We start from the raw sequence: 12,456 nt of genomic DNA, 5'->3' as shown, positions 1-12,456 counted from the left end.
TGCACTGGATAGTGTGGGGCGAGATTTGCTTAACCTCCCTACAGACAAGGCAGAGGAGTACTCAATCAACAGATTGTCTGGAAATGACCTTATGTGTGGGTTAAACCACAGAGCCTAGGACTTGCCGATCAGAAGGTAGGTGGTTCGAATCCCCGCGACAGGGTGAGCTCCCGTTGCTCAGTCCCTGCTCCTGCCAACCTAGCAGTTCGAAAGCACATTAAAGTGCAAGTAGATAAATAGGTACCGCTCCGGCGGGAAGGTAAACAGTGTTTCCGTGTGCTGCTCTGGTTCGCCAGAAGCGGCTTAGTCATGCTGGCCACATGACCCAGAAGCTGTATGCTGGCTCCCTCGGCCAATAAAGCGAGATGAGCGTCGCAACCCCAGAGTCGGTCACGACTGGACCTAATGGTCAGGGGTCCCTTTACCTTTACCTAGACAAGTAAACTGAGCATAGGTCTGTCAATGGTCATTAGTAATGAAAGCTGCTCAGACACAGTGAGGAGCCAGCCCCCTGCTTGTGGTCTTCTTAGGGGCCTCTGATTGGCCACACTCAGAAATGGGATGCTGAACTAGATGGATATTTACCTGACCCAATAGGACTCTTCTTATATGCTTTCTAGCTTTTCTTTCCTATTCCAGTAAACATATTTTCCTTCCAAGGCTCCAAGGTTGAATATGATTGCAGTACTTCATTAAAGATTAAACGGAGACCAGGTTTTCTTCTTCCTCTACAAGTAGCATAGCAAAAGAAGGAAGATGGAGTTGTGTGTCTACAGTTACTACCGGTATGAACAGTTATTATATACTTTTAAACTTTGTACAGGAATGTCAGAGTGTACCTCTTTGCCTTTTGTGACTTTTTGGCCCCCCTTTACATTTCTGACCCCTCTGTGGGTGTTTTCAGACTGTCGCTAAAACGAAATTCAATCACAAACGAGTAAATTCAGGTTGTGTATTTATAGCTGAATGAGAGGTCCTGTGCAGCTTCTTTGAGTCCAATCCCCCCACCTTTTCTTTCCAGTAAGGTGAAAGGGAAACGTACTGGAAAGTGTGGGATAACACTTGCTTTTGCACAATGGTCATCCAACCTCTCCTCCATCTAACTTCCTGCAAACAAATCGGGATGAATGCCCAAAAGCTGGTCTGGCAAGTCCACACAGAGGATAATTCTGAAGATAATTCATTTGAAGAAGTGGGTTCCAGTCCACGAAAGTGCATGTCACAATAAAATTGTTGTGCGACACATGGGGGGGGGGGGTTCAGTAATAGGAAAAGACCACCCTTTTCACCTGGCCAGTGCTTCTGTGTCTTAATAGTTTCAGGACAGGCAGATAAAGGTTTCCCCCACCCCACACCACCCCCCTTTCCGGACAAGAAAGTGAAATGGTGAAAAAGACTAAGTGGTTTCTTCCTTCCGTGCAGACCGAGCCCTTGTCAGCCAGGAAGAAAAGCGGCAAAAGAGACACGACACAACTGGAGGAGGGGCGCTACGATTTTCAAGAAGTCGGGCCCCTCCCAAATGAGCCATCCTTCCCCAACTCCGTTCTTCGGGGCAACTGGCCAGCCACGCGCTCTCTGGTCCCACCCACGTGGACCTTTGCCAAGGGCAGGGCTGGGTGAGCTTGGTGCGATGTGGATGAGCTAAACTGGGGGATTTTGTGTGTTTTTTTAATCCAAGGAGGGGGTGAAGAGAGGAAACTTCAGGAGCAACAAGAGCAGCAGGAAGCTGCCTCCGTCCTAGACCCTCCATCAGCACCTCCAGGTACCTATCCAACGGGTCAGGGGGAAAGTTGGGTGCCAAAACTCCTGGGTTCTCGAGGGAGAATTTGGGAAACGAGACCGGGGGGGGGGTTAGAGCAGGGTGCTAGGTAGGATCCCATAATATTCCCGTTTGGCGGTGGGAAGAGAGATCGAGAGATCTTGCCAGTTAGGCTCGGAAGAGCTGACAGCCAGATTTTTTTATCTTTTTTATTTAGGAAATAGAAAGGGATTTGAGAGAATTGAACGGGAGAGGCATCAATTTGACGCCTGGGGCTGGGGCTGGGGGGAGGAGAAGGCTTAGCAAACCACTCCCCTCTGTCAGATTGCCAGCCCCTCCCTCTGCTCTAACCCTCTGGACCCCGCGTCCTCTCCCCAAAATCCTCTATTTTTCACCCGCTCGTCGCTATGATCCGTTTCCTTCCCCAAGAGAATTCAGGGAGCCTTCCTTCGGACACACGACCCCATCGCTCCAAGCTCCCTTAGCAGCGCTTTTTAGATGGAGTCCGATCAATACATTGCTTAGGCCGATACACGAAGGTCGTTGTAAAAGGCAAATTTTGCAAATGGAGGGTAGCCCCCCCCCCTTAATAAAGCTCACCCAGCTCCACCTCCTGAATCGTCCACGTTTTAGCCAACTCACGGCGCACCGTAAAAGGGTAGCTGCGAAACTTAAAACAAAAGCCGAGGGGCCGGTGTTCCCTCCCCCCGCCCCCCATTGAGACTCCTGCCTGCCTTGAATAACAAGGTGCTTGAGGGGTTGGAAATCAGGGAACCTCTCAGATCCCTAGATGCTGCCCTTTCTCCAAAGTAGTGGGTATTGCATTTTGGGATAATGTGATACCTTATGGGGTGCGTGCTTCTTCCAAAATGGATTTCCTAGCATCCTATATACTTCAGTTATTTACCCTAAGCTCAACATACTCTGCTACTGCAGCTGACAAAACCCAGCCTAGGTTTCTAAAGGGCCTTCTCATGTATGAGGTTTAAGATTAAACGGGATGGTGATAATGGAAAAGTAAAGGCTGTTGTTGGTCTCTCTTCCAGTTTTTATTCCCCATTTGCAATTTTCATGTGCAGCAGAAATGAGATGCTGAAATCCCTTTAATTGTGTGAAAATTACCCCAGGCCTTAAACTGATGGATATATACATTCCTAAAAGATATATCTAGGACAATGATGTTTTTTTTGTATTTGTTTACAGTATTTTGTATCTGTTTAAAAAGTAGACTAATGCAGCAGTCCTAATCAAGACTACTCATAAGTAAGTCCTGCTGAATTCATTGGGACTTATTCCCAGGCAAGTGGGACTATGATGCTGCAGTCCTGTGCACATTTGGAAGTACCAGACCATAAGACGCACCTAGTTTTTGGAGGAGGAAAACAAGGAAAAAAATATTCTGAATCTCAGAAGCCAGAATAACAAGAGGGATGGCTGTGCAGCGAAAGCAGCGATCCCTCTTGCTGTTCTGGCTTCTGGGATAGCTGCGCAGCCTGCATTCGCTCCATAAGACGCATGCACATTTCCCCTTACTTTTTAGGAGGGAAAAAGTGAGTCTTATAGAGCAAAAAATACGGTAAGTATCACTGAAGACTTACCCTTCTGAGTAAAGTTATGCAGGATTGTGCAGTGTTGCTACACTCCTAAACAACTTTTCTTGGATTCAGCCCCATCAAACTCAGTGGCGCTTGTTTCTGAATGTGCATACTTAGGACTGTATTGTATTGTGCCCTCCCCATTTTGTGAATTCTAATCTGTTTTTTTACACCCTATATTTTGTGGATGCTTGTTTATTGTTAACATTGGTTTTAGTATCCTCACAGAAAAATTAAGTAAGTTATTCGAAAGAGCTCTTCTGTGATCAAGCAGTTTAAGTTGCCTATTCATGCATTCTGACCTCTCTGCCTAGGAGCCAGTTGTTAATTGCCAGTGTCAGAAAATTTTGGTGACATATGTGTATGTGTGTTGGCAGTGTTCAAAAGAAGAGTGCCTTTTCATTCTGGAATGAGTCATTTGCAAATGTTATTCATAGGAAACGAAAAGCAGAAGAGAACGTTTTTTCTTTAAAAAAACTCCCAAATATAAATTCTAGTCCATATAGCTTTCGTATTCATTTCACAAATTAAGGGCATGCACACACAATTTAAAAAGTTGGGGGAAGCTAGAATAAGTTTACAGTTTTGTAGAGGAAGCAGAATAGCGTGAAAACCTAGTCATGTGGTGCATGGTAAGATACCCAGATAGCAGAGAAACAGATCAACCCAAGCAGATACCAAAAGCCCTGTCTCTCACAGCTAGCATACGTTCTCCACCCTATGAGCATGGCACTGCAAGTTGCTTTGAGTTTACATTTTAGTAAAAAAAGAGCAACTAATAAGTGCAATAAATACCGGTAATAATAGGAGCCACTTATCCTTCTATGTATTATTATCCTAAAATAAAATGAAAAGGGTTCTTTTTCTGTCTTTTTTGTAAGGCAAGCACTGGATTCCTTATTTTTCAAAGCTAGGAATGGCCTTAAGTTGGCTGCTGTGGGAAAATTCAGAGGTATGCAGTGGTGCAGCTAGCCGCTTGGGTGCCTGGGGTGGCGCACACCCCATTTGCGCTATCAGTTTAATGCAGTGTTATTCTACTTCAAACAGTCATGGCTTCCCCTGAAGAATCCTGGAGACAGTATCTTGTTAAGGGTGATGAGAGTTCTTAGGAGATCCCTATTCCCCTCACAGAGCTACAATTCTCAGCATGGTTTAACAACCCAATGCCCTCTTCCCATGGAACTCTGGGAATTGTAGCTCTCCTAACAAGCGCTCTTAACAAACTACAGTTCTTTTGTGGGACTCCTTGTGGGAAGCTGTGACTCTTTAAAGTGCTACTGCTTCAAATGAGACCATTGAAGTTTAACTGGTTGATTCACAAGGAACTAGGAGCTAGAATCTTTTAAGTTTTCTGCGATGGGATCTTTTTTGAGACAGATGAAAGACCAGGAGGCAGAATTTGTGGATCCAGAAGGAGAATGGACTGGGCTTAATTTGAACCAGGATTCAGCCCAAGCACTTGTTTTCAGTACCAGGCCATGATATAGGACTTCAATACTTTACAGTGGGGTGGGAGGGAGGGATGTGTGTGTCAGACTTGGAGGCCAAAGCTCACCTTCCAGACCTCTCTATCTGGACCCTGTGACTTTACCTAGATCACACCCTCTTACCTCAGGCCACACCCTCTCACCAACTTTGCTTCACATCCCTCTTGAGAGTTTTTGCCTGGCTGGAATGTGTCATTGAGCTCTGATAATGCCTCCTGCTTTCCTAGGTGGAGGCTGGAGCAGGATGTGAGGGTCAGTGCAGAAAGTAGCTTAATGTACACTGGTAAAATTTACATGAATTGCTCAGCCACTTTTGCTTCTGGTTCCACGTGGCACTGGCATGTGGTCCCCAGAAAAGAATGTGGCCTGGTGGCTGAGAAAGTTCCCCCATCCCTGTTTTATAAGTTAAGCCACTCTAGGGATTGTAGCTCCATGTGGGTCTCCTAACAACTCACAGCACCCTTAGCAAACTAAAGTCCCCAGGATTCTTTGGGGGAAGCTGCGACTGTTTAAAGTGGTATGGTCCTGCCTTAAAAGTCAATTTAAGAAATTAACTACTGAGAAAATGTAGTCAGAAACTGTAGGTTTGTTGCTGCCGCTAGCTTATATTATTATTATTATTATTATTATTATTATTATTATTATTATTATTATTAAAAAAGAACAACGACCTCATGTTTGCAACTTCCTTTTGCCTTTCTTGCTGCTCTGCAGTTTCTGATGTATACCATCAGGATTCCCTCGCTGCTATTTGAAAGGCAGGGCCCCTTGGTGGGACTGAAGGAGGCGGCAGCGACACAGCCAGGCTGTTGCTACCTCCACCCCTGGCGTGCCCAGGGCTCACATGACTCTGCAACATCTGGATCACATTAAGGCAAAGCCTAAAGCCACAGGAATGTGAGCTGGGTAGATGAGCCCAACTCCTTGCTTCTCTGGGCTGGAGGGGGCTGGGAAATACAGCGTGTCCAAGGAGGGGCTCGGAGCCCTAGATATCCCCAGACAGACCCAATGAGGTGTGGGTAACAGCTAGACAGAAATGTACAATATGTGCTTAGAAGCTGGGGTTTGCGATTCCTCTGGGAGTGATGCAGTGGGTGAGAATAGTGGGTCTGAGCCTCAGGACTCCTCCTGGCTTCTCTAAGTGGGTTGTGGCAGGGGAGACAGGCCTGCTGCGAGTCAAAGACTTTGGGGGAATGGGATCTACTAGTTTGAGCGGGAGAGGGAGTTAGAATGGGAAACCAGGGGCCCTTACATTCCGGAGAAGGAACAGAGTGGTGTCTAGTTGCTCAGGCTGGAGCTGGAAAGATTTCTGAGTGAAGAAGGTGGGAGGTCTGGAGTTGGAAACTCTGCTAAGATTTAATCAGATTTTGGATACCCTCACCTATCCCTAACATGTTGTTCCTTTTTGTTTTTGTTTTGCAAGGGTTTGTTTAATGCTGCCCACCCTTCTCTCCCCAGCTTCCAGCTGCCAAGATGAGTTTCCTTCTCTTCGCAGTCACTGCCCTCCATGTCCTCATTCTCATCTTACTCTTCGTCGCCACGTTGGACAAGGTGAGAGAACGCAGAAGCTGTCGCTCCCGGTCCATCTTGTTTTCCTCCTCTGTTTTAGGTTTCTTCAGCTGGTAGCCTGTTGTGAGCCAGATCTGGCCCTCGGAAGCAACTTTTCATTGGCCCCGTGCCTCAGTGGGCATACCAATCCTTAATCCAGGTGTGGTAAACAGTTTCATTCACCCTGGAAGCAACCAATCTCTCTGTGTGCCTGTCATGTGATTCTTACTACATTGTTCTTGCGCACTGCCTATCCGGGGAGATCTTTCATAAAGCCCATACTGCTAGGTGGCTGAATTTATTATTACGGAGCCTACCATCTGTGATAGACCCTGGAGCTGGTCTGGAGAACAGAGAAGCCCCGACTGAAAATATTGATGCCGGCTGTCTCTTCCTGCTCTGGATCCCGAATTCTCCAAGGGCCCAGACCAGCCCTTAGACTTCTCCATAGACCTCCCCTGCCCCACCCTCACAAAAAAGGACAGTCAGTTTCTGAAGATGCTAAAGGAAATTGTAGATTCACTGAAGCTCTCCAACTTATTGCATAGTAGCATGTTTCAGGTACATGGAACCCATCAGAGGGTTGTAGGTTATCATCATCATCATCATCATCATCATCATCATCATCATGTTATCACATCCTGAATGAGGCATTTAATCTTTGGGAACATAAAGTTAATTTATTGCAGAGGATAGCTTTCTTTAGAATGGGATTTCTGCCTTTGACATGGCATATAATAGGCTGCAATCCCAACCCCACTGACCTGCAGGCAGTGCTTTTTTCTGTGAGGACGCAGGGGCACGCATACACATTTTGTGAATCTAACTTTAGCCTCATTGAGGGGCAGTATTTCATTCAATATGAGTAGGAAAATGAGAGTATCCCTAAACATTTTTTTAAAAAAGCACTGCTTACAGGTATGCCTCACTGAATATAATAGGATTTACTTTTGAGTAGACATGGTTAGGCCTGTGCTGCTACGTGAGAAATTGGAGCCAATTTTCTTTAGTACTTTTTGTGCTTTGCCTCCTTTATTTTGATCTCAATATTGATTTTTATTTTTATTTTTGGTTCTGTACTGCTTTATTCTGGTCCCTGGAGACAAAAAAAGGAAAGGGAAGAAGAGTCCTAATTTTATTTTGGTGTGTCTTAATTTGGCAGCTGTAGCCTTGGAATATTTTTTGACACTTCTACTCCTGACTCAAGGTGTTTTGTTAACTTTTTAAACTGATAATTGTGGTAGAGCCTGCGTCTTCAGCCAGTGTTGGGGGTGGATACACAATTTATTCACCAACTGTGTCTGTGTGTACTTCATTGTCTTCGTTAAGCCCTGACATGTGTTTGTTTCCCTGAGATGACAGCTTATTGAAAATGAAAATGGAATGGCACACCCATTAACATAAGTCATGGGCTGTACTGCAAGTGTGGATGTTTCTTCTGCTTTGCACAGACTATTTACATTTGTCATTCTTCTTTTATTTGTGCAAATACTTCAGATTTGATGCCATACAATACTCTCCTTACCAAAAAAGGAACAATTAAAACTCAGACCATGTATAGTTGAATCCCCAGGTTTTTATGTTGTATCGGGGGTGTGTGTGTGTGAAACAACACATTATGAGGCTACCTTTGCATCTGCTTAATCACTGGAGTCAGGGGGTTTTTCAAGGAAGTATCTGTAGGTTAGATTCCTAACCATTCCCCATTCTGCCACCTCTCCCCTGCAGCCCTTTGGCTGCCCCCAACCCACTCCCTCGCCTTAGAAAATAAGGTCCTGCTGGGGTGGGAAAGAGAAGCAAAGATAAATTATGGAGGAGAATCAGCGAATGAGAGAACAGTTAAAAATGCTTCCCCTCCCACTCACTCATTTTCCTTGCCCCACTTCTACATTACTTTTAAATAGAAAGCATGGGTTTGCAATCATACATATTTATTTATTTATTTATTATATATGCAGTGTAGCTTATTAGGACGTCTCAGGCAAGCCACCCTCTCTCAAACTTGGTCCCCAATCTGCAGTAGGGGGATAATAATTACAGTGAAGTCTGCAGCCTCTCCACTCCTCTTCCTTGGACTGGGGCACACCCTGCTGCAGGCCTGCATTAGGAGCCCTGCCAGTGAGTTGTCCAGGAAACTGTTTAATAAACCACATACCTTTCCAATACCTATGTAGAACCCAAATCCTCAAGGCTCAACAAGCAACGCAAGCCCCCGGTTATTCATGATGGTGCAGTACAGTGGAACCTCGTGTTACGTACCGTCATCCTTGCAAATGCTTTGGGTTACAAGCGCTGCTAACCTGGAAGTAGATGCTCCCGGTTGCAAACTTTGCCCCAAAATGCGAGCAGAAGTCGTGCTCTGGCAGGGTGGCAGCAGCAGGAGACGCCATTAGCGAAAATGCACCTCATGTTATGAGCGGTTTCTGCTTAAGAACGGACGTCCGGAACGAATCAAGTTCGTAACCAGAGGTTACGAACCACCACTCTATAGCGGTGAAGAGACTTAAGATACATATCAGAAAGTCTCCAGTTCTGCTCCCACCTCTGCCATGCTCATTAAGATGAGTTTAAACCTCCACTCTCTTCCACACTCCCTAGCTTTGACTCCCTCCCACAACTACAAAATGGGGATAATAGCATTGACTTACCTTATAAGGTTGTAGCCCTTTACTGGACTACAACTCCCAGCATCCCTATCAGCAAGGCAGGGGCTGATGGGACTTGGAGTCCAACAACATGTGGATGGCCACCGGTCAGCCACCTCTGCTGTAAAGATTGCTAACAACAGTGTCTATGAAGTGCTATAAACATAGTGCTATATCAGCCCTGTGTGTGTTTACTATTAATTGGTGCACCCATGAAAATGTACTATATGAATGACACAAACACATGTTTGGAAACACACATTCATGCAGATACACTTGAGAGCCATGATTAATGCTAGTTCCCACTTATGTGGTCCCAAACGCATGTTTGTTGCTATGTTAGGTGTGGAAAGGCCTTGAGAAAGCCATTACCTTGGTGCTTATAACGTTCAAGTTTGTTCTCAAAAGTAAACTCCCTTTGAACTTTGAAAACTAGTCTTCCAAGCATGTCCAGTAATGTTATCAGCCCACTGGCCACACTGACCTGTGCAAGCCATTTGTGGTGGGAAATAACAGGCTTTTCTGAAGTTTTGCTGACTGCTTGGTTGGAGTCAGTTCTTACTTGGCTTCCCTGATGGAAAAACTCAGACAGACAGCCAGCCAGCCCTCCTTGGAGGCCTGCTTCTAAAATCTCCATTGTAATTCTCTTCCAGTCTTGGTGGGTCCTGCCCGACAAGGAAACCGTGAACATCTGGTATGAGTGCACACTTAATAACCACACCAACACCTGGGCCTGCAAAACAGTCTCTGACAGTGGTGAGTACAGCAAAGGCTATTGCACATCATATTAACTGCTGCTTCTCTACTGCATGTATACAGTCTCCTCCTCTCTCACCACCATCACTTATCTTTCCCCCACAGCATGGCTTCAGGCAGTCCAAGCCTTCATGGTTTTAAGTCTTCTCTTCTCCAGCTTAGCCTTCATTATCTTCATGTGCCAACTCTACACCATGAAGCGGGGAAGCCTGTTCTACGCCACTGGGATCTTCCAGATACTTACATGTAAGTATGGTGTGGTGATTTGCTGTTTAGAGACCAGTTTAATTAGCATATGGCGAGTAGTAAGTATCACAGGGAGAGATGCAGCATAGGAGCCAGAAAGGAAGTAATACTTTGGATGGGGAGAAGTATGAGTGCAGCCCGGGGTAAAACAGTGTGATGGGATGGGGGGCATGTTTATGTGTAGGAGCTGCTCTTGTGAGGAAGTAGTAAGGACATGTAGGAGGAAGAGCCATGCAAGTATACTATAAGACCCAGCAACACCAAATTGCTAAGTATACTACCACTTTTGGGGTAATGCTACTGGATAAATCTGAAATACAGTATGTTATAGTTCTCTTCTCTTCGATGTTATCATAAAATATGCTGAGATGCAAAGTGCAGATTCCAATATGGATGCCGGTGAGATTTATGCCCTGGGATCTCATTGTCACATTGCAAAGGGATTGTACATTTAAAGCGCATGGCTTTAATCTATGCTTTACATCTCAAAGAGCTACAATTCCCAGCACCCTTAACTACAGTTCACAGGATTCTTTGGGGGGAAGCCAGGAGCTTTAAATACCTGGTGAAGATGTGAGCACTGAATGCAGCTTTAGGCAGTAAGATGTAGCTAACAGGGATACGGTGCTAATTGTCTGCTTGGATCTGTTTCCAGCTATCTCCGTGTTCACAGCTGCCGTGATCTACACCACCCACGTGGAACAGTTCCAGCATAACCGACCACCGGGTGGGTCTTTTGGTTACTGTTTTGTGCTGGCATGGCTGTCCTTTCCTTTGGCTCTTATCAGTGGAATCATTTACATCCACCTTCGGAAAAAGGAGTGACCATCAACTGGATGATCTCTCCCATTTGCCTTGGAAGGAGCCCTGTTCTCCTCTGAATTTAGCTATGTATTAACTCTTTGCAGTTTTCAAAGGCAGTTATGGTACAAAATCCTATGCGATACATGGATTGGTCCACTGGGGTTCTGCATTGTGAGTGTATCACCCCTTGTTTGCATGTTATCAGGTACTTCCACATAATACAGCAAGTTAAAGGGGTGTCATCTTGCACTTGGCATTTCCCAGGGCTCTTCTATTTTTCAGATTTGGCAAAAATGGAAATACACATTAAAACTCAAACTTGCAAACATTTCTAGCATTCTTTTTTCCTTTTAATCCCCATTTTTAAAAATGGTGGATTGAATATGTTTCTTGTGGTTGTTTTTTTTAATAAATAAAAAAATCAGTGTTCTTTCCACATTTGCAGCTTGGAAACTAAAATATCAAACGTGTGGGGGGGACCCTAATAAATTCATTGAAAGAACTGAAACCACAAAAATCATAGAAAGTAGGACTTCATCACGTTGTCCATACAGAACTGTTTGTCATGAATTGAAAAATCTGCAACTCTCTCTTGTTTCTCAACTGCTGGGACATTATGCACAGAGCCTGATGATAGCAGAGTTTGAAATTGGTCATTGAGATCACCACGAAAAATGAATTTCATCTTCTGAATTTCAACCATGAAACATAAGGGCATTTTTGCATGTGCTGTTACACGCACTTTAAATCATGTATTTTTAGGTTTTCACCTAAGACATTTTAAGCGACAGCCTAAAAATGCGAGGTGTGATTTGGACAAAACCATTTGCTAATACCTGCAAAATACCTGCCCACTGTTCAGGGAGTCACAAGTGATTATAACTCCCCCTTGAGTCAACCTTCAGTAACAAACCCCCATTTTTCTGCAGAATGTGTTAAAATGACCCTGGTGAGAACTCAGATAGCATCACTTTCCTCTTCCCCTCCAGCCAGTAACTACTTTAAAAGAGTATCTCATCCCCCCCAGTCTGAGGTTATACTCTGTACTTCCCCCAAAACAGCATAGGGTGAGGTATTTAAGCTAATCATATCCACCATCCTTCTAAAGCTGGGAGGATTAATCCTGCCTTCTTGCCCCATAGCAATTACGCACAAAATATTTGGAAAACATGGGAAAGATTTTGCTTCTCCAGTAGCCTTACCAAGCAGCCTGCTTGCAAGTTATTAAAAACGGGTTCCTTCCAATGATATTTCTGTAACAGTATTATATATGTGCTGGCTCTCCCAAAGTCCCCTTTCACCTTCTTGACCTGGCCTTTTAATATTTTATACGCATTTTAAGAATAAAAGAAAACCTAATAAACAAAATTCAGCAGAGCCATGTGTTCCTTTGCGGACTACAGTGTTTCACATTCTTGTCTCACATTCCCGCAGTCTTCACAAGGAAACTTTCCTTTGGCGAACAGAACACTGCAGACTTAGAGTATCTTTTCTAATAATCTGTTTATTTACAAACAGTGCAGGCTGACTGGATGAGAGTGCAGAAGCAAACATGCTGTTCCAAATCCACAACACCTGACATCATTAAAAAGCTTTCCTCCTTGCAGAAATGCTTG

At 44.7% G+C, this 12,456-nt stretch overlaps 1 protein-coding gene across 3 annotated transcripts; it reads left to right on the top strand.

Moving 5' to 3' along the window:
* The first annotated feature begins 1,500 nt into the window (after nucleotides 1-1,500).
* EMP3 (epithelial membrane protein 3 (MAM blood group)) lies at nucleotides 1,501-12,208 on the top strand. 3 transcript variants are annotated; one of them, XM_081886103.1, is made up of 5 exons: nucleotides 1,501-1,762; nucleotides 6,300-6,392; nucleotides 9,688-9,790; nucleotides 9,896-10,036; nucleotides 10,692-12,208. In XM_081886103.1, the coding sequence occupies exons 2-5, from the start codon at nucleotides 6,315-6,317 to the stop codon at nucleotides 10,859-10,861; spliced, it is 492 nt and encodes a 163-aa protein (XP_081742229.1). In that variant the 5' UTR covers nucleotides 1,501-1,762; nucleotides 6,300-6,314; the 3' UTR covers nucleotides 10,862-12,208. The 3 variants fall into 3 exon arrangements, with proteins under 3 accessions (XP_081742229.1, XP_081742230.1, XP_081742228.1); XM_081886104.1 differs by lacking the exon at nucleotides 1,501-1,762 and adding an exon at nucleotides 5,718-5,854; XM_081886102.1 differs by lacking the exon at nucleotides 1,501-1,762 and adding an exon at nucleotides 5,905-5,935.
* The last annotated feature ends 248 nt before the right edge of the window (nucleotides 12,209-12,456 follow it).

This window comes from Podarcis melisellensis (genome assembly GCF_964234715.1).
Source record: "Podarcis melisellensis genome assembly, chromosome: 13".
In the NCBI taxonomy this organism is placed as follows: Eukaryota; Metazoa; Chordata; class Lepidosauria; order Squamata; family Lacertidae; genus Podarcis; species Podarcis melisellensis.
This window is presented reverse-complemented; position numbering and strand designations above follow the sequence as displayed.

What these genes read in the sequence shown, in the direction of transcription:
- EMP3 (XM_081886102.1), top strand. An exon ending in TCGTCGCCACGTTGGACAAG is followed by an intron (nt 6,393 to 9,687) that starts GTGAGAGAACGC and finishes ATTCTCTTCCAG; the next exon opens with TCTTGGTGGGTCCTGCCCGA. An exon ending in CAAAACAGTCTCTGACAGTG is followed by an intron (nt 9,791 to 9,895) that starts GTGAGTACAGCA and finishes TTTCCCCCACAG; the next exon opens with CATGGCTTCAGGCAGTCCAA.